General features: G+C 49.9%; 1 protein-coding gene across 9 annotated transcripts in view; it reads right to left on the bottom strand.

Moving 5' to 3' along the window:
• The window catches only part of FBXO25 (F-box protein 25), a 31,166-nt gene extending 5,770 nt beyond the window's left edge, over window positions 1–25,396 (bottom strand). For 2 of the 9 annotated variants that reach the window (XM_066380026.1, XM_066380034.1), the window contains exons 1-8: window positions 25,263–25,390; window positions 19,532–19,672; window positions 16,673–16,776; window positions 15,702–15,751; window positions 13,493–13,585; window positions 7,680–7,773; window positions 6,029–6,213; window positions 4,064–4,243 (exon numbers count right to left, since the gene is read on the bottom strand). In XM_066380026.1, coding sequence (XP_066236123.1) covers window positions 4,064–4,243; window positions 6,029–6,213; window positions 7,680–7,773; window positions 13,493–13,585; window positions 15,702–15,751; window positions 16,673–16,776; window positions 19,532–19,665 — 840 coding nt within the window. In that variant the 5' untranslated portion in view covers window positions 19,666–19,672; window positions 25,263–25,390. Of the gene's footprint in view, window positions 1–4,063; window positions 4,244–6,028; window positions 6,214–7,679; window positions 7,774–13,492; window positions 13,586–15,701; window positions 15,752–16,672; window positions 16,777–19,531; window positions 19,673–23,203; window positions 23,283–23,886; window positions 24,192–24,226; window positions 24,381–25,236 lie in introns of those variants that run through there. The other 7 variants (XM_066380029.1, XM_066380031.1, XM_066380030.1 and 4 more) reach the window with 7 other exon arrangements.
• Window positions 25,397–25,427: the final 31 nt, after the last annotated feature.

Here is a 25,427-nt window from a genome sequence, read left to right as displayed (position 1 = left end):
TGATGGAGTCGGTGGAAAGCTGTTTTTAATGAACTTTGCAAAGCGGACAGCTTGAAGAAGAAAGCAGGTCAGGCCTGTTACTGTGACTTTTATACCCTGCAAGCACGGTTAGAGAATGATCCCTAGAGGGTGAAATCAGCTGTCCATGTGGCCACTGGGAACCTGGGATGAGCCAAAAGGTCACATGGGCTCCCCGTGTTTCCTCCTAAACAACCGACTGTGTTTCCTGAACTCAAGCCCAAGATCACACCAGATGCCCATCAGCTCCTCCTTCAGTGCCGTCTCAGACAGGTCCCTGCATGTCACCTGCGCCGTCTCAGACAGGTCCCTGCGTGTCACCTGCGCCGTCTCAGACAGGTCCCTGCGTGTCACCTGCGCCGTCTCAGACAGGTCCCTGCGTGTCACCTGCGCCGTCTCAGACAGGTCCCTGCGTGTCACCTGCGCCGTCTCAGACATGTCCCTGCGTGTCACCTGTGCCGTGTCAGACAGGTCCCTGCGTGTCACCTGTGCCGTGTCAGACATGTCCCTGCGTGTCACCTGTGCCGTGTCAACGGGCTGGCCTGTGTCCGTGTCTTACTGTTAGCTGCTGAGCCCTGAGGAACAGGTGAGTTTTCCTGGATGTTGTTTTTACATCTGGTCAAGAGAACACACGCAGACGAGAGCACCTGCAAAGCCAGTGCTGCTTCTAGCCTGACATCAGGTGCTGGGTGCACAGACCCTTTTCAAAGTGGCTTCTGTATGGAAACCAATGCAAGGACCTCGCAAGTGGTCAACAGGTGTTCTAAGAAGCTGCCAGGCACTCTGACCCCCACGCGGGGGACAGCCGGGGGGACAGCCACCCACCCGGCTGCATCTGGGTGGGGCCCACGCGTGCTCCTGGCCTCCGTCCCAGACACACCTCCCTCCCTTGGCCCTCGGCCATACCCTTCCCTGCAAACACGCAGTGCCCCCCGCCCCGTGCCGATCCACACTGCAGTCTTTCTTCCCTGTTCAAACCACTCCTGACTCCTCTGCTTCTCCCCCAGTAAGTCCACCTAGAATCGTTTCCTGGTGTCACTCAGAAATTAGCAAAACTGTCTGACAGGTGTCTTCCTGGATCCTGGGTGGCTCTGGGACCCTCAGCACCTCATCTTTGAGCCTCAGGGACCCATCCACCGGCTTCCTCGACGCCTACCCGCTCCCAGCCTTCTCTCCCGAGTCCCGCAGGCCCGAGGACCCCCTGCACTCTCATACCCCCAAGCTGCTGGGCCTTTCTCAGACCCCCTGGTCCTCTCTCCTGAGAGGCACCTCCACCCACCCTGTCTCCAGTGGCCACTCCCATGTTCCCCCAGGGACGCCATCCCATGCCTGCAGAGACCCCTGGGCACCTCTTGCCCACTGCCCCCACCTGGCCTCAAGTCCATGGGTTTTGTCCACATCTGCACCTCTCTGCGCCCCTCCTGGCACAGCCTGTCACCTGGCTCTCTGCGTCCCACTGTCTGTCCCTCAAACTACAGCTGCACTTGATCCAAGCGCTCCCTGCAGTGGCCGTCCCAGCTGCCAGGCAGGATGTGGTCTGAGGTGGCTTCGCAGGCCCGGCAGCTGCACCGCCCCTCAGGTGCTCAAGCTGACGGCGCTCTGCACGCAGGGCCTTTGTGCACGGGCTCACTGCCCGCAGACCCCAGTTCCTCAGGGAGTCCTCCCCGTCCCGCCCTGCAGGGCAGATGGTGCTCACACATGCAGTTCTCCCTGATGGTGTCCATCAATGTCCATCGCCAGCTCAGCCAGACTTGTCTCTGAGATGCACACAGAGGACCACCCTGACCCTGTGCCCAATGTGAGGGTGTCCAGGGGGCACTGCAGACAGCCCTGACCCCGTGCCCAATGTGAGGGTGTCCAGGGGGCATTAACAGACAGCCCTGACCCCGTGCCCAATGTGAGGGTGTCCAGGGGGCATTAACAGATAGCCCTGACCCCATGCCCAATGTGAGGGTGTCCAGGGGGCACTGCAGACAGCCCTGACCTCGTGCCCAATGTGAGGGTGTCCAGGGGGCACTGCAGACAGCCCTGACCTCGTGCCCAATGTGAGGGTGTCCAGGGGGCATTAACAGACAGCCCTGACCCCGTGCCCAATGTGAGGGTGTCCAGGGGGCATTAACAGACAGCCCTGACTCCATGCCCAATGTGAGGGTGTCCAGGGGGCATTAACAGACAGCCCTGACCCCATGCCCAATGTGAGGGTGTCCAGGGGGCATTAACAGACAGCCCTGACCCCGTGCCCAATGTGAGGGTGTCCAGGGGGCATTAACAGACAGCCCTGACCCCGTGCCCAATGTGAGGGTGTCCAGGGGGCATTAACAGACAGCCCTGACCCCGTGCCCAATGTGAGGGTGTCCAGGGGGCATTAACAGACAGCCCTGACCCCGTGCCCAATGTGAGGGTGTCCAGGGGGTATTAACAGACAGCCCTGACCCCGTGCCCAATGTGAGGATGTCCAGAGGGCATTAACAGACAGCCCTGACCCCGTGCCCAATGTGAGGGTGTCCAGGGGGCATTAACAGACAGCCCTGACCCTGTGCCCAATGTGAGGGTGTCCAGGGGGCATTAACAGACAGCCCTGACCCCGTGCCCAATGTGAGGGTGTCCAGGGGGCATTAACAGACAGCCCTGACCCCGTGCCCAATGTGAGGGTGTCCAGGGGGCATTAACAGACAGCCCTGACCCCGTGCCCAATGTGAGGGTGTCCAGGGGGCATTAACAGACAGCCCTGACCCCGTGCCCAATGTGAGGGTGTCCAGAGGGCATTAACAGACAGCCCTGACCCCGTGCCCAATGTGAGGGTGTCCAGGGGGCATTAACAGACAGCCCTGACCCCGTGCCCAATGTGAGGGTGTCCAGGGGGCATTAACAGACAGCCCTGACCCCGTGCCCAATGTGAGGGTGTCCAGGGGGCATTAACAAACAGCCCTGACCCCGTGCCCAATGTGAGGGTGTCCAGGGGGCATTAACAGACAGCCCTGACCCCGTGCCCAATGTGAGGGTGTCCAGGGGGCATTAACAGACAGCCCTGACCCCGTGCCCAATGTGAGGGTGTCCAGAGGGCATTAACAGACAGCCCTGACCCCGTGCCCAATGTGAGGGTGTCCAGGGGGCATTAACAGACAGCCCTGACCCCGTGCCCAATGTGAGGGTGTCCAGGGGGCATTAACAGACAGCCCTGACCCCGTGCCCAATGTGAGGATGTCCAGAGGGCATTAACAGACAGCCCTGACCCCGTGCCCAATGTGAGGGTGTCCAGGGGGCATTAACAGACAGCCCTGACCCCGTGCCCAATGTGAGGGTGTCCAGGGGGCATTAACAGACAGCCCTGACCCTGTGCCCAATGTGAGGGTGTCCAGGGGGCATTAACAGACAGCCCTGACCCTGTGCCCAATGTGAGGGTGTCCAGGGGGCATTAACAGACAGCCCTGACCCTGTGCCCAATGTGAGGGTGTCCAGGGGGCATTAACAGACAGCCTTGACCCTGTGCCCAATGTGAGGGTGTCCAGGGGGCATTAACAGACAGCCCTGATCCCGTGCCCAATGTGAGGGTGTCCAGGGGGCACTGCAGACAGCCCTGACCCCGTGCCCAATGTGAGGGTGTCCAGGGGGCACTGCAGACAGCTCTCACTCCGTGCTCAGCACGGGGGTCAGAGGGCACTGCAGGCTCTAACCCTGGATGATGGAAGAGCAGGCCTGGCAGGTGTGCTGGTTCCCACAGTGCAGGACCAGGGGAAGGAAGTGGACAGCGGATGCTGCCTCCGGTCAGAGGACCCCGGTCAAGGAGGACACGCAGTGAGCTGAACTGGAGCTCCGAATCCAGGGGAAAGGACAGCACGTCAGGACTGTACATGCTGCCACAACAGAGAGAACACTCGGCCCTGCTCTGTTCATTCGGGATATTTCTGAATTGTGGTTCTTGTTAAAAAGTGTGAGAAATAACCTATACAAGCTATCGAAGAAACCACAGAATTGTAATAAATCCGGTCATTTCTGATGCTCTGAACTGCAGCCGAGGGCTCCAGTGTGAGGCCGCTGCACTGACCTGTTTCTCAGCAAAGTGGTACTGACACAGCTTCTTCCACAACCGCCTGTCCTCACTGAGCAGGTACAGCGTGGGGGTCACCTGCCCCAGGGTGACGACGTCCCACCCGTCTGAGAGCCTGTACAGGATGTTGTTCAGCGTGTGTAAGGGCAGGTCGCTGAGCGTGAGGCCATGGTTCACCTGTGGAAAGGGGTGACACGTGGTTACCTTCGGCCACTAGAATCCAACGGCCAAGCAAGGCCCGCAATCCTAAAGAAATGCTGCTATGACCTTGGCTGGTTGGCTCAGTGGTAGTGTTGGCCTGGCGTGTGGAAGACCCTGGTTTGAGTCCCAGTCAGGGCACACAGGAGAAGTGACCATCTGCTTCCCCACCCCTCCCCACCCCCTCTCTCTCCTCTCCTCCCACAGCCATGGTTTGATTGGTTTGAGTGCATCGGCCCTGGGTACTGAGGATGGCTCTGTGGAATCTCCACCTCAGGCACTAAAAATAGCTTGGTAGTGAACATGGCCCCAGATGGAGGTTTCCAGGTGTATCCTAGGCAGGGCGCATGTGGGAGTCTGTCTCTTTATCTCCCCTCCTCTCACTTGGAAAAGAAGAAAAAGAAAAATAATTAAAAAGAAAGAAAAACAAAACGCAGCTCCCCTCCCCCCACTCCCCAGTGTGCCCCGGCCTGTGTCCGTGCCCCACGCCCTCCTCTGGGCGGCCAAGGTGGCGCTAGCCACGCAGGAACAGTGGGAGGCAGAGGAGCCAGACACAAAGCAAGGCCGGTCTGTGGTGACAACTCCTCCAAAACCAATCCACACACACGAGGTCCATTTACGAGATGACGACACTTAAAAGGGACCCCAGGAAAAAAGCAGAGCTGAGGACGCTGCCAAAGGCCACGGGGACAGAGTTCAGGCCCAACAGAGCCAGCCCGAGGCCATGCCCGCCCTGTCACTGAGGTCCCTTCCTGCTTAAAACTCTAACTTCAAATATACAAGCTACACCTCCCTCACCCCAGCTGGCAGCTGAGCACATCTGTCCCTCAGGAAAGTGACCCTATCTGTGTGCTCATCAGAGGCCAGGCCACAGGGGCCTGTGCCGTGTCTGGCCTCCACCATCCCTCAGTGTCCCCGAGAGCCTCCCCCTGACAGAAGGCCGGCATCTGTGTGGCCCCAGCCGGCTCTGCCCTGCTGCCCGCTGTGCCCTCAGTGATGATCGGCACCTACCCCCCCCCCCCACCGTGTGCTTCTGCTGAGGCAGAAGTGTCCCCAGCTGAGAGCACTCGCCGAGGACAGGGAACTGTGTGAGGACACGGCCCACAGCAGCTGAGAGACAGCAAGCGAGGGAGGCACTCGCTCCGCAGAAGCCACGGCGAGGGCACGGCCACGCACTACACCGGAGCCTCGACGCACTGACTGTCGTTTGAGCCAGAAACACCCAATTTCTCTGAAAGGTAAACTAGTTTCCTGCCTCGTCACCCACAGAATTAGCTCTTTTCAGTAACAGCTATAACCCACTCAAGGGTCTCTGGTCCGAATCCAACTTAAAACAAGTTCACACTAAGAAAGGGTGAAGACAAGAACTCTTCCCAGCCTGACCAGGCAGTGGCACAGTGGATAGAGCGTCGCTCTGGGACGCAGAGGACCCAGGTTCAAGACTCTGAGCTCTCTAGCTTGAGCGCAGGCTCATCTTGTTTCAGCAAAGCTCACCAGCTTGGGCCCAAGGTCGCTGGTTCGAGCAAGGGGTCACTTGGTCTGCTGTAGCCCCATGGTCAAGGCACATATGAGAAAGCAATCAATGAACAACAATCAATGTCACAACAAAAAACTGATGATTGATGCTTCTCATCTCTCTCCGTTCCTGTCTGTCTGCCCCTATCTGACTCTCTGTCTCTGTAAAAAACAAACAAACAAACAAAAAACCCCTTCCCAGCGCTGTGAGTCTCTGGAGAGGTCAGGACTGTCCTGAGAAACCCGCACCTGGGTCATCTGTAGGTTCTGCAGCTGCCGCTGCCAGGTGAGAACCGTCTCTAACCGGCACACCCAGATGTTGATGTTCCCCACCAGCACGGACTTGCCCACTCCTTGGAGCAGGATGCAGAGGGTGGAGCTCAGGTCTTGGAGAAGGTCTTTGATTAGGCGAGGGTTCTGGTGGTCGTCGAGCACTGGAAGACACACAGACAACACGAAGGTGGACACAGCTGCCGCCTGTGAGAAAGGATCGCGTTTCACAGTCCGAGTGTCACCGACAGACAAAACGTGGTCCATGCACACAGCCTTAGAAAGGTGCAAGCCTGCCACGTGCTATGACTGGATGGGCCTCGAAGGCACCGTGCTCAGTGACAGGGACGCTGCTGCTGGGGGCATCCCTGGTTGAGGACCGGGAGGACTCCGGACCACAGAGACAGAAGTGGCGGTGGCACCAGGGACACTGCTGCTGGGGGGCATCCCTGGTTGAGGACCGGGAGGAGTCCGGACCACAGAGACAGAAGTGACGGTGGCGCCAGGGGCTGGGGCACGGGTGGGAGGGAGCGCCAACTGGGGACGGAGATGAGCAAGTTCTGGACGGGATGGCGGTGAAGGTTGTACAACAGTGTAAATGTACCTAACGCCACTGAACTGTCGCTTCTAAGTGAACAGAGTTGTTATTTTCCTATTATGTGTATTTTGCCACAATAAAAACAATGATCTAATTTCACTGAACTCCAAATGGGCATTTTTGAACTATCACAAATATGATGATAAAGTGTTTCCTGGCCCCGGCTGGCTCAGCGGTAGAGCGCCTTGGCCTGGAATGTGGAAGTCCTGGGTTTATTTCCCGGCCAGGGCACACAGGAGAAGCGCCCATCTGCTTCTCCATCCTTACCCCTCTCCTTCCTCTCTCTCTCTCTTTCCCTCCTGCAGCCAAGGCTCCACTGGAGCAAAGGACGGCTCCATGGCCTCCACCTCAGGCGCTAGAATGGCTCCAGTCGCAATAGAGCGACGCCCCAGATGGGCAGAGCATCGCCCCCTGGCGGGCATGCCGGGTGGATCCAGTTGAGCGCATGTGGCAGTCTGTCTGTCTGCCTCGCCCACTTCTCACTTTGGAGGAAAAAAATGTTTCCTGACAGTGCATTTTTGGTCAATAATTTTGACTTTTAACTGTCACTCTGTTTTCTTTATACATATTTATCATATAGAGAACTGATGCTTAAAAATGGCTGTGCAGAGTCATAAACTCATATACATGTAGAAACCCCTAATGCTCTGTTTATCAGCCACTAACTAATCAACATAAGCTTTAAATGATGAAGAAGCCGCAGGTCAACCTGACACTGCAGCCCCGCCTGGGATACACGGCTGACCTCCATGGGACCAGTGGCCATGTTATCTTCTTGTTACAGGGTTATAATATAATGTTTCCTATTATGATATAACATATTCCTTTGTATTCAAAAGCAACTGTAAGGAAGTCAGCAGCAGCCACTGAGCAGAAGGACCTGGTGGGACTGACCTGAGCCTTTGCTGACCCTGTCACATTAGTAATGTCGCTGCTGTGACAGTACACACACTGGGGGAAAGGAAAGAAAAACCCCCTCCTCATATTAAATTTCAATATTCCGACAAATAAAGGTATTAATCACCCTCTTACCCTTTTGAACGATTTTATCCAAAACGCTGAAGTAATTCTTTTGTGCCACACCACTCAATGAAGTTAGCTGGGATTTTGCAATGAGTTGCAGTAGCTTGAAAGAAAGAGGGAGAGAGCTAAGTCAGCATCAGTCTGTGTCACATGCAAGCACAAACCACAGCAATGCGGCCAGCAGGGACGACTGGCCTGCAGGAGGGCGCGGCTCTCCTCCTCCTTCTCCTCTGCAAGAGGGACGCCTGCCACTCCACCCTGAGCGCTCTGTGCTTTCCAAGGACGCGACTCGGACTGTCCTGGTCAGCGCCTTGCACGTGCTCAAAGCGCACACTCCAGCCTGTTCTGCAGGAAGGCCTGCTGGGTGGGGTCTGACCCCTAGCTCTGTGCCAGTCCCATTCTGCTTCCTCTGAGACCCCAGCTGGAAACGTGCGGGCTCTTCTCAGTCTGCCTGTCCCTCAGCTGAGCCTCCCATTTCCCTTCTAACCCTAAACACGTCACCTTTATTCTGCCGAGGGGAAGCTGTGCAGTTAGCTCGAGCATTTCCTCCTATAAGCAGGCCCCACACTGCTGTGTCTCACTTTGCTCCTTCATTTATTTTTCGGGGCATTCACATCACTAAATGAGAGGCACAGCAGGCTTCCCGGGTGCACCTGCAGCCCCACCTGCCGCCTCCACGCAGGCCATTCTTAGTGCGTGTTGGCTGCTGGCTCCTCACTGTGCACCCCACGGTGCTCCTCACTGTGAACTGCTGATGTTACAGTCCTCTGCAGAAACTAGGAAAAGGTTTCAAAATCTTCAAATGTCACCCGCATCTTTCCATTGTTTTCAGGGCTTTGCTGTTTAAAGGAGCCATGAAGTACTTGGGAAACAGGGAGGAGTCCGTCCCCAAAGCAAGTACCACTGGAAACAAACCTCTGGAGCTAAAGGGCCCGAGACAGGCGAGTCCCTGGGGGACACAGGTGGTGGCCAGGTGAGAGGCAGCGCTCGGCCTCCCGCGGGGCAGAGGAGACAAGCGAGGAGGAGGGCTGGGAGGCGGGAGGCTTTGGGTTTATGGGCGACTCATCCCACCCGGACAACTGTGTGGTTTTGGCGTTGGGACACCGCAGTGAACAGAGCTGACCGCATCCCTGCTCTGCGGGTGAACAAACGTCCAAACCAGCACACACATGGTCAGCCAGCAGGCGAGGACTGGGAGATGCTGTTTTCCTACCGTGTGGTCAGGAATGTCTCTGTCAGAAGCAGGTGTCTGGGGTGGAGGTGGAGGGAAGGTGGGCAGTGTCCCGGAAGCAATGCTGAGCTGTCCCCGTGCACTGAGCTGGAGTTGGCCCCACTACCTTATGACCCTCTTCCTAAGACTCCGTCTCTACTGCACTGGGGACAAGTCAATGAGGTTGCACTGACAAACATGACAGGTTTTCCTGGGCAATTTGATTTGGAAGATTTCCTTAGAATGTGCGTTTGTAAAGACAGTGGACGGTGCACAGGACCTGACTGCTCACGATGGCACAGGGCTGCAGCGTCAGCAAGAACATGCTGTCTTCCTGTGTCCAACAACAGAATGGCCATCGCTGGACAAGAAACAAAGACACCGACCATTTACTCTGTCCCCAAACACCACACTGAGCTACAAGTCTATCTCAGAGGCCTTTTAAAACTCCAGCTCAGGACGCTACGGAGCTCCTGTTTTGTGGTGAAGTAACTACAGGTGTGCTAACAATTCCAAGTCTTTGGTTAATTTCCTTATTTAAAATTTTCAAAATTCTACCAAGTTTCTTTGATTTATCTTAATGAAAGGAAGGTCATAAAACTGACCAAAAGTGCAGTTACCTCTCTTAGTTACTGTAACGGGACTGGACCAAACACAGGACGTGTCTACCAGCCAGGATCAGGGTTACATCGTGTCCTCACTTGTCGTGTTTTGTTCAATAGGCAGTTTCTTAGGGCACATTATAAAATAATAACTGCGAATACTCAGTTAATGAGAGAAAAATTACTAGTGAATGAAAAGATGTCAGTTTTTACTAATTTTCTGAAAGTTAGTAAATTTAACAGCTCAATGAATTATGGTAAAGGCTCTTTAGTAACCGGCCAGGACCATTTTCACAATCAATTATAACAGTTGTTTTTTAATTAAAGATAGATGCTACCAGCACCTTATCGTAATGGTGATGTCATCAACACCCAGTTATTCTGAAACTAACATACATGACCTCTATAAAGAAGTCTCAATGAGACAAACCACCACCATCCAGTGGTGCAGGCGGCGGGCAGGTGCTTATCATGTGTCAGCTGGGCTCACGCTTCCCAGACAATGGCATGGCCAGGTGAACACATGTGCTGTCCAGATGGACCCACGTGCGTGACGTTTAAGGACTTCCCAGCTGCACAGACAGGGTGGCCCTGATCACACACAGGTCTGGGAACTGTGTCAGGAGCCAGGCAGCTGCTGTGAGAACAGGGCACTTCACACTAGTTTTCTGTTCTCCTTTAAGAAGTGTAGCGAATGCAGCTTGGAAAAACAACATGTATTCTCCAAAAATAACACTGAAATTTGGAAAAATGACTAAAGTAACCTATATATGAAAATGTTTCAAATATTTTTAACAGACAATATGAAAAGGGGCTTATCATTTTATAGAAAGGATTGTGGAACAGACAATTTAATTTAGATATATTTTAGAGACATCAAACTTCCATCGCTATCAAGGTTTAGGAGAATGAAGACTAAACTTGTATTCCAAAGGACTTATTTTTGCCAACTGAAACAATTTATAATTGAACACTAAACTCAAATACTAATTTTTATTCAGAACTGCCTGACCAGGCGCTGGCGCAGTGGATAGAGCATTGGACTGGGATGCGGCAAACCCAGGTTCGAGACCCGAAGTTGCCAGCTTGAGCACGGGCTCATCTGGTTTGAGCAAGGCTCACCTCAAGCAAGGGGTTCCTCGGTCTGCTGAAGGCCCATGGTCAAGGCACATATGAGGGAGCAGTCAATGAACAACTAAGGTGTTGCAACGAAAAACTGATGATTGATGCTTCTCATCTCTCTTCGTTCCTGTCTGTCCCTATCTGTCTCTCTCTCTGTCATTGTAAAAATAAATAAATTAATTTTAATTTTTATTCAGAACTATGTGTAGTTGTTTAGTCTCCGTTTAAAGTAGTTAGTTTTAATTGAACAAGAGTACTTTATATAAAATGTTAATTAAAAAAATAAATTTTTTTCATGTAAGTTCTCAGGAAAGTATTACTGAAGGCCACTGGGAGCAAGAGGAACCTCTGGCAGGCATTTCATAAAAATGCTTCTTTCCTGCCATAGCCTGTGGACAACCGTCAGGAGACAGGACAGCCCCCCCCCACGCCCACCCCCGCACCCCCCACCCCCTGCTGTGGAGCTGCGGGAGAACCTGCAGGGTGGGGTCTGGAAACCAGCACGCACAGCCATGCCTGTGTCTGCAGCACTGAGGCCTGGACAGCCCGGAGGAGAGGGAAGGGTCTCCCTCCAGGTAGCAGCAGCGAGCAGAGGGCGGAGGTATGTCCCAACCCAATCCACAGACAGGCAGCGAGCAGGGGAAGGTGGGAGGGGGGGCGGGGGGGGGGCAGGAGGGTGGGGCCTCAGAGCACTTGGCATCTCATGGGCCAGCGGCCTGAGGGTTTCTCTCGGTCTTTGGTTCTAACAGGAGGCGGAAGGCAGCAGTCAGGATTGGAAGTACTCGGGGGGAGGAGGGGTCTTGTGAAGGCGCTAGAGGAACAGGGCAGTGAGGTGGGACGGAGGCTGAGGGGGCGCCTCAGAGCTCAGGAGGGATGGGCCTGGGGGAGGGACACAGCTTCGGGGAACCAGGCACTGCTGAAGGTAGGAGATCGGTTCCCTGGGTCCCCAGACACAATTTAAGGGCTTTTAAATTCTTTATTTTTTAAAACTGAATTTTCAAAGAGACAGAGGAAGGGAGGAAGAGAGAGACAGAGAAACACTGATTTGTTGTCCAACCTATTTATGCGTTTATTGGTTGAATTTTTTTTTTTCAGTGAGAGGAGGGGAAATAGATTCCTACATGCACACGACCAGGATCCACCCAGCAACCCCATCTGGGGCCAATGCTCTAATCAACCAAGCTATCCTCAGTGCCTGAGAATGACGCTCAGATTAACAGAGCCACCGGCTATGGGAGGGGAAGAGAGAGAAAAAGGGGAAGAGAAGCAAATGATCATTTTGCATGTGTGCAGTGACCAGGAATTGAACCTGGGACGTCTGCATGCTGGGCCAACACTCTATCCACTGAGCCAACCAGCCAGGGCCTCATTGGTTGATTCTTATATGTGCCCCGACTGGGGATGGAACCTGCAACCTTGGCATAGTGGGAAAACACTCTAACTGAGCTATCCAGCCAGGGCTAATACATGAATTTTATAGTTCTTTAATTATAACGTATTAGTAAACAATCGGCACAGAAAACCTATGATTTCACAGGTATTACTGTCTAAAATAAGGCTAAAGGAGGCATTTCCATTTTAAAAGATGCCGGAAGGCAGGGTCCTCAGTAACAGTGGGGCACCCAGGTAAGACAGGAAATCCCCCGGTGGCTCAGGTGACAGGATCAGTGACTCCTGGCAGCCACAGGCCCTCCCTCAGCAGCTGAGCATCCGGCTCCTTCTCCAGAAGGACCCAGACTCCTGTCCCCCAACCCAGCCCTCAAGAATGAACCCCGCTGGGTGGACAGGGCAGGACCATGCAGTACAGTAACTGAGTGTGATCCAACGATGAGATATGGAGAAACAGTCATCGTGGAACAGACCCCTGTGGGCACGCACCTCCCCGCTCCACAGCTCGTGACAGCTCTGACCACTGAGTCAGGTCTCTGTCCTGTGATGGAGACCCGCGTGTGCACCTGTGCAGAGCTCAGGAGTGGACAAAGGAGCCTGAACTCGCCACGCCCACTGCCCGGGGAAACCGACTGAGACCAAACCAAACAGTTAAAACCACCTCTGGCTGCCTGACCTGTGGTGGCGCAGTGGATAAAGCGTCGACCTGGAAATGCTGAGATCGCCGGTTCAAAACCCTGGGCTTGCCTGGTCAAGGCACATATGGGAGTTGATGCTTCCAGCTCCTCCCCCCTTCTCTCTCTCCTCTCTCTCTCTCTCTCTCTCTGTCTCTCTCTCCCCCTCTAAAATGAATAAAATAAAATAAAAAACCACCTCTGGCTTCACAGTTGCCTACCCCCCAAGATTTTGTCCTCATAACACTTCTGACTCCTGAAAGCCACCATACGGGAAGTCTTTCCCAACCCAGCCAGCAGCTGTAGGAACCATCACTTCCTGCTCACCTGGAACGGCAGGAAGGAAGGTGGAGGGACGGCAGAGCAGGTGACTGCACACGGCCAAGAGCCTTTCTTTTTGAATGCTGACCAAGACACAAATTTCTTCTAAAAAGGTATCAGTAACCCAACAGGCTTTTGTGAGTTGTTTTGTGTAAATTTCCTTTTTCCTACGAGCTTGCCCTTCCCTGTGAAACAGGGCTCTCAGGGACACAAAGTAGGAAACACAGGTGACAACTAAGTAAGCCCACAGAGAAACGTTTGCTTCCCGTCACCTTGGACAGTGTGCCATGTGTGCAGGTTCCAAACACTGCACGTGGGGTTCAGAAAAATTGCCTAAAGACGGCGTGGGAGACGGCGGGTCCCCACCCTGATCCCAGAGAGGCCCGTCCACTGAGCAACACCAAACCTACCTTCTCCTGACCCCGCTCCTGTGCTTACTTTCTACACAGCAAGTCTGTGTGTCTTCGCACAGTTGCCAAAAGCACCTCCCAGAGAAATACTCACTCTGACCACGTAGCTGAACCTGCGGACATCCTGCACGGCACTCGAGAAGTCCAGGCGGGTGAAAGCCTCCCCCAGCGTGCAGTAGCCGTGCCGCTGGAAAACAGGCACCAGTCAGCATGCAGCGAACGCAGAGAACGCAGCGAACGGGCTGCCAGGTCAAAGTGAACTGGCTGCTAAGGTGAGTCTGTGCAAAATGTGTCTTAACTCTCGGCAAAGGAGATTTGGTTTTATTATGATGTAGTCCATATTTACATGAGAGTAGAATCATTCCCACCATCGGGACAGCACACATTAACATTTCACACCACTGTTGAAAAAGTGACACAGACATTTACTAAGTAGCTCATTGATTTCTACTCGGTGGGAGGGCACACTAACCCTAAAATCACAGAAAACGTGGGATATTCCAGGTTGCACAACCACAAACACATAACTAGAGTGCCCGCTGCTGTGAGGGTGCCAGCCAGCAGTACCCATGCTGGGAGTGTGCCCGCAGGTCTGCAAGTCTGCCCAACACACCGAGTGAAGGCAGAGGCTTTTCTTGAACGATGGACCCCGTATTCTAATTGGTTTGTATCGATTGGTTTGCACATATGGTTTCAGGCTTCACTTTAAACTCAAAGTATTTGAAATACAAAAAAGTCTAGAAAGAGATTTTCAATTCCGAGTCGTAGGGACAGATAAACGGAAATAATCATATAAAACAAAAGGTGCGCAGAAGAGGGTTTAAAGGAGAGACACACACCTCAGGTTCAGACAAAGCTGCAGGAGAGGGACAAATGTGTGGTCTGTGCCAGGTCCCAACAACAATCCTCATGGGGCACAAACTGACAAAATGCATGTACTTAAAACATCCAATACATATTTTAACTGAATACCTACTATGTACAAAGTATTTTCTGGGGGCTTTTGGGGAGAGGTGGCAAAGGTTAATTAGATAGAATCTGAAATCAATCATAGCTGGCATTCCTACTTTCATGTCTTCTCAGTGAACAAAGTTCTAGTTCTGGGATAGCAGACTTCTCGCCTGGTCACCACCCCCTCACACCAGCCTCTGCTTAGTAGGGAATCAACTCTGCCTCATGGAGAGAACAGCAAATAGCACGTCTGAGCCATGACCACGCCCACCTCCTGGGGCACTGGGACCACACAGGGGGCAGCTTGGAAAGTGCCAGCAGCCGTTGGCCATCATCAGCCATGTGGACAGGCAGGAATCCCAGGAGAAGAGACAGAAGGGCCTGTAGCAAAGGCAGGAACAGCTAGCAGAGAAGTGCCAGCTCTCAGTTTCCGCCTGCTTCCTCCCTGAGCCTGGGTACACTCTGCTCCTGGGACCCACAGAGACTCCCAGACTCCCTGCCAATTCCATCCTGTTGCTGCGGCTGGGCTAAGTTGTAGTCAGTATGGTAACACGGACCAAATGAAATAGCTCAAACAAGGTGAGACTCGGCCATTCCTGACTGTGCGTCAGACTGCAGGCCAAGGGTGAGCTGCCTCACACCCTCTTAATGTCAGCCATCACCCACAGGTCAAATAAGTGTTGTCTCAGAATCTAATCCTTAAGCTTCAGGAAGCTGGGCTGGCTTGAGAACACCCATTATTCTCCCTTCTTGAACATTTAATTTATTAAATTATATTCCCCAGTTGCTACAAAATGAGGTTGCAAATGCTGAGTTTCTCAGACTGCACAGGCAAGTAAGCTTCCCCAGATACTAAGCAGGGAAAGAGGAAAGATGCCTGGTTGATGTGAGCAGACTGTTCTATGGCTCATAAAAAACCTTTTCCACGTTGGTGAAGGAAAGGAGAGGAAAGGTTCAAACTGCTCTGTGCAGATTCACAGTTGATTATGAATGTCGTATTAGCTAGTCAACATATTAGATGAAGGTTTAACAAAGGTTCTCACCATGCCAACACAGTAGAGCCACGAGCACCACAGGCTCAGCACGAGCAGCTGTCGTGAGAGGTGGAGAGGAAATGCCACTCTCTCTAGGGGCCATGCTTGTTCTGTGGATTCAGGTTTGTACCCGCACCGACCACATACACATGTGCACATATACACACACACGAGTTACTGTTTCAAAGAGCCTCATGTATCTTCATCTGTTAGAATGTGAACCACAGATTTGATGTTGCAAAACAAATAACTTGTGTGAAATTACACATTCAACATAAACAACACAAAATATATGCTTATTTATCATAGAATACTTACTTCTCTTGTGCTTTCTTTATGTACATAGATCCATTTTTCACGATAAAAACCTAGAATAAAAATAAACTTTCTTTTTAAAATTTGGGGAATCATTTCAAAATGAAGAATTTCAGGAACTTAAAATAGTTGCATCTGTTAACAAAATTATCTGATGTATAGATAGAATGATATTGTAATGTAAAATCATTACATTTAATGATTTTACTTCATTAAATGTAAAAAGAATTGCTTTGTTTCCTAACATGATGCTGAAACATATCTCTACATAAGAAATTATTTAAGACAGTAACAACTCTAGTAACTAAGAAGGAAATTAGTGTTACTAATGACTGTGGTAATAATGAAAACATAAATCATTAGAAGAGTGCGATTAATAAATATGTTAACAAAAAGTTCTTCTGTCGTTCCCTTTATGTTGTATTTGATTTAAATAAGTCTTTTCATGTAATTCAAAGCCCCAAGGATCATGATAGCTGTTCCCCACAGGACCTGCCTTCCTTCTGTACAGGTGAGTACACGGAAGCATTGTTCACAGCACAGGGGAAGCCACAGTGCAGAGCAGGCCTCGTCCAGGTGAGTCACTGCCTCCAGCCCCACACTCCTACCCAGCTGACCCCGCTCTGACTGTGTCTGTGTCGGTTCTGAACGGCAGTGTCTCCTGCACAAAGGTCCAAAGTCAAGACACCTCAGGTTTGGGCTCGCTGCAGGGCGGGGGACTAATTACGACCACTATTGTCAGTCAGATGCACGGGCTCTTTTGTGGGTTTTGCTAACTCTTGTTTTGTTTATGTAAATCTTACTAAGAAAATGGTTGAGTTGCAAAAAATGTCATCAAGAGGTCTGTGGGCAGCACTAGACAAGTACTGTTATTACAGCTTTGTGTCACTTTCCTAACAAGACTGTCAAAGTGATTCAGTATGCCTACATAGCAAGTGAAATATAATGAAGTTATTAAATGAAAATGACCTTACATTGAGTACTGTTGTCATTTCTAAAATGGTCCTTTTTCCTTTTCTTGGATGTATATCCATTCTCTTCATTAGTGAATATTTCTTTATCTTCACTATTTAAAATGCTGAAATAAAAATACATTTTATTAAAATATCTTTACAGGGGGATCCTCATTTGGCTTTACATTTTTAAAATGATAATAAATGTTTTGCAATTCAGGAGATCAAAATAAAAATCAGTTTAAATTCTGAATGCAAGCAGTTAATTTTTAAAGTGATGTATCACAGTTTGACATTACATGGCTAATGTCTAATATATTCTTTTTGTTTTGAGAAACCTAAAATTTATCTTGCTTATTTTGAGAACATTATATCAGGAAGTGCTTCACATGTTTTAGAATGTCTCAAGGGTTTTCATATGCTCAATTAAGGTAGTTTCAGACTTCAAAATGCTTTATTTAAACAGGCAGATTATAAACAAAACTAGAAACACTCTGGAAAAATGTTAATATGACAATATGATACCTGATACTGACTAATGATTTGCCATATTCCTGATCCAATGTTACACAAATGTTGGCCTTAAGTGACATGTTAGACCAGATGGACTTAACAGACATATACATAACTTATTATCCAAAAGCAAGAGAATACACATTCTCAAGTGCACATGTGATGTGTTCCAGGATAGATCACACATTAGGCCATAAGATGAGTCCTTTTTTTTTGACAGAGAGAGAGAGAGAGAGAGAGAGAGGGACAGATAGGGACAGACAGGAAGGGAGAGAGATGAGAAGCATCAATTCTTTGTGGCAGCTCCTTAGTTGTTCAGTGACTGCTTTCTCATATGTGCCTTAACTGGGGTGCTATAGCAGATCGAGTGACCCCTTGCTCAAGCCAACGACCTTGGGCCAAGCCAGCAACCTTTGGGCTAAAGCCAGCGACCATGGGGTCATGTCTATGATCCCACACTCAAGCCAGTGACCCCTCACTCAAGCTGGTGAGCCCGTGTTCAAGCCAGATGAGCCTGTGCTCAAGCCAGTAACCTCAGGGTTTAGAACCTGGGTCCTCCATGTCCCACCTGAATGCAGATGGGAGGCTGACACTGCACCGTGGCACCGTGGGCTGTGCAGATGCAGCTGCACTCCCAAAGCAACTAGACGAACCGTCACTCCATCCCTGAGCAAAGGCGGGCTCTCAAGAAAGAGAAATACATTTGTCTCATGTAAGTCCCTATTATTATGGGTCTCGGAAATACACTGCCCAAACTACAGCTGTTAATTTCCTCTGGTTCCTCACCTATCATGTGGGGTTAATAATCATGATACCTCTCTCTCAGATTATTGTAAGAATTAAATGTTTTAAATAAAAAGAAAGTGTGCCCTGGCTGGTTGGCTCAGTGGCAGAGCATAAGCCCAGCATGTGGAAGCCCTGGTTTGATTCCTGGTCAGGGCACACAGGAGAAGCGACCACCTGCTTCTCCACTCCTCTCTCTTCTCTCTCTCTCCCCTCTTTCTTTCTCTTTCCCTCCCACAGCCATGGCTCAAACAGTTTGAGCAAGTTGGCTCTGGGCACCGAGGATGGCTCCATAACCTTGCCTCAGGCGCTAAAAAATAGCTCTGGTTGCAATGGAGCAAGGGCTCCTGATGGGCAGAGCATCGCCCCCTAGAGGGCTTGCCGGGTGGATCCTGGTCGGGGAGCATGTGGGAGTCTGTGCTTGCCTGCCCACCTCTCACGTAATAATAACAACAACAATAATAATAATAATAATGATAATGATAATATAAAAAAGGAAGTATAACTGCAGAACCAGCTCAAACTGGTGCTGTCCTACTTCTAAGGAGATGCTGAGTTGCTTTGAGAGACAAGAGACCACAACTGCCACTCTGCAGCCACAGGGAGCGCAAGAGAGAAGCTTGACCTCCAGCTGCATGGGGAGCCAATGCCTCGTCCTCACACAGAACCAAAGGAGCAGGACACAACACCTGAACCTCAGAACCCTCTCGGGAGCGAAGGATCTGCTGTTCAGGAAGATCTGGGCCCCTTTACCATACAGCACCACCAATAGTGAATCCATAACACTCCAACTGAAGGTGCCCAGCCAGCACTTCCACATCCCAGCCGGTTCACTGTGCACCCCTCCTTTCTTTCTGAGAGACAGAGACAAGAAGGGAGAGAGATAGGAAGCATCAACTTATAGTTGCATCACTTTAGTTGTTCACTGATTGCCTCTCATACATGCCTTGATGGGGGGGGGGGGGACTGAAGCAATGACCCATTGCTCAAGCCAGCAACCTTGAGCTCCAGTCAGCCATCTTAGAATCATGTCGATGATTCTACCCTCAATCTGCACTCAAGCCGGATGAGCCCACACTCAGGCCGGCAAACTCAGGGTTTCAAACCTGGGGCCTTAGAGTCCCAGGTCGATAATCTATACACTGTGCTGCCACCCCTTAGAACTGCTCCCTGTGACCCTTTAAAATTTGCCCTGGACCCTGGAAAGGGAGATAGATTTGAGCCTTGCATCCTGTCTCCTTGTTGGTTGACATCACAATAAAAGCCTTTCCTTTTTTCAAAAGCTGGTGCTATTGTGAAGCCAATACAGCTTTTCAAAAGCTAGTGCCATAGTATTGGCTTCTGTGAGCATCAGGCGGCGAGCAGTAGTAGCTCAGTAACAAAAGCAGCATCTGTGTGTAGGGACTGACAATATACTGGGCTCAGCCGTAGCTAAATAAGTTCTTTCAACATACCAGCCTTGAGTGTGGGCAGATCTCAGCCAGATCACAAGTTACAGAGCTTTGCAGTGACTTGAAAAATAGATAAAACCATAAATGTTAAGCAGGCTTTTAAATGACATGGCTCTGCTTAGCTGTAACCTACATGTTGTGATTGATGTTACGCTGGTTATTCTCTCTTTCAAGTTCCTCACTCAAGGATTCACATCTTTTCCAGCCGTCTTCTGTTTTAATCCAACTCCATCCAGGAGATCTCCAGTCCTGACCCAAAAATGGCATAGTTCTCCTATAAAAAACAATTGATTTATGTTAAAAATATATGTGTAATTAGCAAGTTTCTTTTCACTTAGAACATTTATTCATTCTTTTTTAAAAAGGAAGTTCTTAATATTTCAATGTTTGGCCCTGGCCAGGTAGCTCAGTAGGTTAGAACATTGTCCCAATGTTCCAGGGTTAGATACCCAGTCAGGGCACATACAAGAATCAACCATGAATGCACAACTAAGTGGAAAAACAAATGAATGCTTCTCTCTCTGTGTCCCTCTTCCTTTCTCTGTCTAAAATCTATAATTTTTTTTGTGTGTGTGACAGAGACAGAGGGAGAAACAGAGAGGGGGACAGATGGGGACAGACAGGCAGGAAGGGAGAGAGATAAGAAGCATCAATTCTTCATTGCGGCTCCTTAGTTGTTCATTGATTGCTTTCTTATATACATCTTGACAGGGGGGGGGGGTACAGCAGAGCGAGTGACTCTTGCTCAAGTCAGCGACATTGGGCTCAAGCCAGCAACTTTAGGCTTAAAGCCAATGACCTTTGGGCTCAAGCCAGTTACCATGGGGTCATATTTATGATCCCATGCTCAAGCCAGCGACCCCTCACTCAAGCTGAAGAGCCTGCGCTCAACCCAGTGACCTCGGGGTTTTGAACCTGTGTCCTCTGTGTTCCAGTCTGATGCTGTATCCACGGCACCACCGATTGGTCAAGCTAAAATTTACAAATTTTTTAAAAAAGTTTTTGAGCTATGTAGCAGCAACATATGCAGTGCTGTTTTGAGAATTACTTGCCAGGGTCTGTAGGATAGATCAAATGGGAGAAAAGAGGCAGAAAGAATAACTTATTAGGCAAAAGAAACTTCTTGCCAACACCTCAGTTAACAAAATAACTCTAAAACTTTATGACACACAAGCACTATACTTAGCTGCTCAGACATTATGGGCACTCACCACTTAATACACCCATATCCAGGCCTCACAAGCAAACCCAATTTACACAGTTTCCACTGTAAAGAAACAGTGTAGTGTTTCCAATAAGATAATCAATTTTTACAACTACCAAAACTGTATAGAAAACTCATTTTGACTTTCAAAACTCTTCAGAAATGACTATGGTTGGCTTCAAATTTTCAGCTGCTAAGAGTTTGTATTTCTCTGAGTAGGAAGGAGCAAAGTGCAGATAAATGGACTATGGAAATAAAAATAGCACATTTCTAAGGTTTTTATCCCCCCCCCTTTTTAATTCAGTGAGAAGGGGAGGCAGGGACAAACTTCCACATGCCCCCAATGGGGATCCACCCAGCAAGCCCACTAGGGGGTATGCTCGGCCCATCTGGGGCACTGCTCTGTTGCTCAGCAACCGAGTTCTTCTTGGCACCTGAGGTGGAAGCCATGGAGCTATCCTTAACACCCGGGGGCCAACTCACTCCAGTCCAGTCATGGCTGCAAGTGGGGAAGAGAGACAGAGAGATGGAAGTGAGAGGGAGAGGGGTGGAGAAGCAGAAGAGTGCTTCTCCTGTGTGCTCTGACTAGGAATCAAACCTGGGACTTCCACACACCAAGCTGATGCTCTACCACTGAGCCAACTAGCCAGGACTAAGGTTTTTATTTTCAAGAGAGGAAAATATTTGTTTCATTATAGATGTGTGTATTCCACAGATTTGTCATGTTATGCTCTTTGGAGTACAATCAAGTTTTATTTTAAAGTATAACCTCATACAGATCATAAACTAAAAAAGCATAACTCCATAAGCGCACTTGTTACAAATAATAACAAAAAACCCATGGGCTGGGGGGGGGGGGGGAGACAAATTGCAATTTGAAAGGCCTGGGTCTCAAATGATCAAAAATAGTCTCAATCTGAGGCATCTAACTGCAAATCAGTAAATATCACTGAACTTTTAGAATGATGATGACCCATCCCTGTCCTGCCAAAGACCTGCATTTCTAGGGTTTTATAAGGATTTATTAAAATTTATTTATTGTTTAGAGAGAGAGGAAGGGAAGAAGAGAAGGAGTGAGTGTGACAGAGACAGAGAGAGAGAGAAAGAAACATCTATCTGTATGTGCCCGGACCAGGATCAAACCTGCAACATTGACATATCAGGATGATGCTCTAACCAACAGAACTATTCGGCCAGGGTTAGGGTTTTACAAGTTTATGTTAATTAAAATTACCTATGAGGCTTCCCGGCCCCATCAAGGGACACACCTGTGCTGTGGAAAGAGGGACATGAGAAGGTAAGCTGCCCCCTTGCTCCATGGAGGGAGATTTTCTCTTCTAGCCCTGCTCCAGCTACCTTTGACCTGACCTTGCCCAGCATGCTGGGAATTGCCACTGAAGGCCCAAGGACATCGTTCACGAGCCTAAGGTATTTCTTCCAAGTAGCAGATAAAGTAATCTCATTTCTTGTAAACACAAGGGCAATCTACTATGCATTGCCTGAATATTTAAGTTTTATTTATCCCTCGAAGATCTTTACTGTGGGTATTGACAGTTTGATTCTGTTGCTTTATTGAATGTATAGTGTCTCCTTTATTCCTCTTGTCTCAATGCCCCATGACTATTGTATGCTGGGGCCTGCTGCTAATTCCAGCTAGAAGCAGTGGTCACTAGGACTTAAACTCTAACTGCAAAGTGTAGAAATGTAACCACCCTTTCCCTAAGTACTTGCAGGATTTACAGGTTACTCAGCAAACTGTTCAAACACTGTCCAAGAGGCACTTCCAGCAGTACATCACCCAAGGACTAACTTTCACATGGACAGGTTCACACACGGAGATCCTGACAACTCCCACTGCTGCTAAGGGTGGCTCTTTCCTTCACCCTGGCCATCTGGAGCTCAGAAACAGAGAAACAAAACTGACCCCTTGTCCTTCTATTCTCTATTCACCTCTTGGCCTGCCTCACCCAATCAGGGGTTTCCTACTCGTGTGGGACCAACACCTATATGTGTCTCCTGACTAATTGGACAAAAACCTGTACCCTAGTCTATCTCACCCCACATATCAACCTAATCCCACCCCATGATGAGCCTCTTTCAATTCCTAGTACACTACCTGTCAATCTAAGGACCAAATGAGCTGTACAGGTAATCCCTCTTCTTGTTGCTTTAGGAATCTCTACAGAAGTAGGTCTAGGGGCAGAGGGACTGGCCACTGCCCTGTGTTATTCCTATTTATTCTCTCTCTCTGAATCCTAGCAAATTTGTATACATGGAATCAGTGGTTTCACACAAACTGGGTGTCTTGACTATTGCCTTTCATTAGGCCACTCACTCTCCTATTTATTTTTCTAACTTTTGGACCCTGCCTCTTACGTTTGTTCACTAGTTTCTTATAGAACCACATGCAGACCTTCACCAATCAGAAAATTGGAAAAATCTACCTAACCCTACACACCAACCCTGAATCTTGAAAAAACAGAAAAATCTGAAATCCTATATCAGCAAACCTCCTATATCTTATCTTTCAACCCCTACAGGTCCCCTAACCCTAAAGCTCTCCCATATCCCTCAAGAACTAGGAGAATGAATAGCATTCACCTCTTAACGCTTCTCAACCTTTTTACTCTTCACATAGTAAAGGGACAAGATTGCTGGGTCGTCTTGGCTGAAGAAGAGCCTACAAACGGACATGAAACATTTCTTTTAGCTCAAGCTAACTGCTCTTTCCAGGGCTGTCAGGAAAGAATATCTCTACCTTTACCATGGAAGAACTTTCACCTCCCCCCCCCCCCCCGCTATACAACCCTCCTTATCTCTGCATTCCTGATCTCCAAATACTTGCCCCCTTCTTTATCAAGTTCCTACAGGCCCAGATGAGAGAAATCTCTAGGATTTCCTACAATCAAATGCTCCTACACTCCTATCCCCCAATACCCCAAGGAGAACTTCACGAGGGAAATATCAAATAGGTAGGGATGACAGCAGGAAGAAGCCACCCCTCAGCCCGAAAAGTTCTCTCCTGAATGTTCTCCAAACCCCCTTCCTTTTAAATCACACATACTCAGTCCTTCTAAAAATTACACCAACAGGTTCCCTGTCTCTAAAAATCTCCACATGTCCTCCCATTCGAGAGAAACAAGACCAGCACGTCTCATGAGGCTCATCCAGGAGACCATGCATCACCATGTCACCCTGTTCAATTAGCACTCACAGCAAGCAATTCACAATTATTACCTTGCAAAATTTTTTTACTTCCTCACTCAGGTTTTTGGAGACATTACCTGGTTCAGACCTTACAGCACAGAAATTGAAGACCTCCTTAACTGGATGGGGGACTTGGCTTGGCAAGGTTCTTTTCTTGAGTTCCCTCCAGAAGCAATAATTTTCCAATTTTTTCTCCTCTTTCTCCTCGTCACCCTTCACTGTATATTATAAAGTTAATAACTGCCTTTCTTTTATATGGAACCACAGAGTTGAGAAATGATAAATACGTGAATTCCAAACTGCCCTCTTGATGTTCCGCTTATCCGTCAAACCTCACCCTTACTGGACTTTGCCCCCAGGGACAGAGGAATTCCAAGAAGCTGGCAAGCCCCCCAAGGAGGAGCATTCCGGACATACCAGGACTTTTGCCTCAGTATCCCCTCAGGCTCTCCCAAACACTATATAATTCGCCCCTAGTCTGTAACCGGTGCTCTTCTTCCCAGGAGAAGTGCCCAGCAGGGTTCCTTTCTTCCTTTCAATAAAGCCTGTTACTCTGGTCTCTTTCGGACTCCCACGGATCCCAACCAGTAATCGAGTTTACAGCAGTTATTCAACAATAAAACTGAACAAGAGCTAGCAGTATACATACAGTATAAGCAAACAAGTACAAAGGTTACTAAGACAATAACAGTAAGGCACTGTCAGCGAATAAAGTGGTAAACGAGTCTGCCCACCCCCTTATTTGTTATTTTTCATCAAAAATTTTGAGAAAATTATTTTCCTTGTTCTAAGAAAGAGTGGCTGGCTGGTCCTCAATTGGATAAGCATTTGACCTTTCTTAGAGCTTCGTTTTTCTCACAAGATTTCCAAGTAATTTAAGGTCAAACGTGAGTACAGCTTGTGAAAGTGCAAGAATGGGATCCAGAGACAACTTCAGGAAAAGGCGAATGAGGCTGAGCCTCAGAAGCGGGTTTGCGGCTAGGAGGCCCGGGAGAGTCGCAGACGCCTCGTGGGAATGGATGGCGCAGAGAAACGGGGAGCGATGGGACATGAAAGAATGAAGGAAAATGTGTTTTTTATGTTGGGCGGAACGGGAAAGGTCTGGAGGAAAGTGGGCTCCCCAAGGAAAGGACGTTCCAGAACCCCAAGTTTTCAAAGGAGCTTGCACAGCCCGGGGACGACGGGCCCAGGGCGGAGGGTCAGAACCGAGCTCCCTGTGCGGGGGACGCAGATCAGGACTGCCAGCCGCAAGACCGCGCGCGGAGGGGCGGGCCGGACACGGGCTGGATCTGACCCGGCGACGAGAGACCGGGGCGCCGTCGGTGGGAACCTGCGGCGGGAGGGCGGGTCGCGAAAGGGGGACGGAACACACGCAGGGGTCCCCAGCTGCCACGCCCCACGGCCCCATCCCCAGAAGAAAAGCGCACCTGGGGCTGCCGCATCCTGTCCCTACCTGCGCTCCCTCTGTCCCCGTCCCCACCTGGAGCGCGGGCCACCGCGATGTCCCCACCTAACTGCAGCAGCACGTCCGGGTTTATTGCCGGAAGTCGCTGCGGAGAACCCCGTCCCCAACTGCGCGGATTGGCCAGGGCGCTCCGCGTGATCGTGTTACCAACCC

The sequence above is a fragment of the Saccopteryx leptura genome, chromosome 4, assembly GCF_036850995.1.
Source record: "Saccopteryx leptura isolate mSacLep1 chromosome 4, mSacLep1_pri_phased_curated, whole genome shotgun sequence".
NCBI lineage: Eukaryota > Metazoa > Chordata > Mammalia > Chiroptera > Emballonuridae > Saccopteryx > Saccopteryx leptura.
This window is presented reverse-complemented; position numbering and strand designations above follow the sequence as displayed.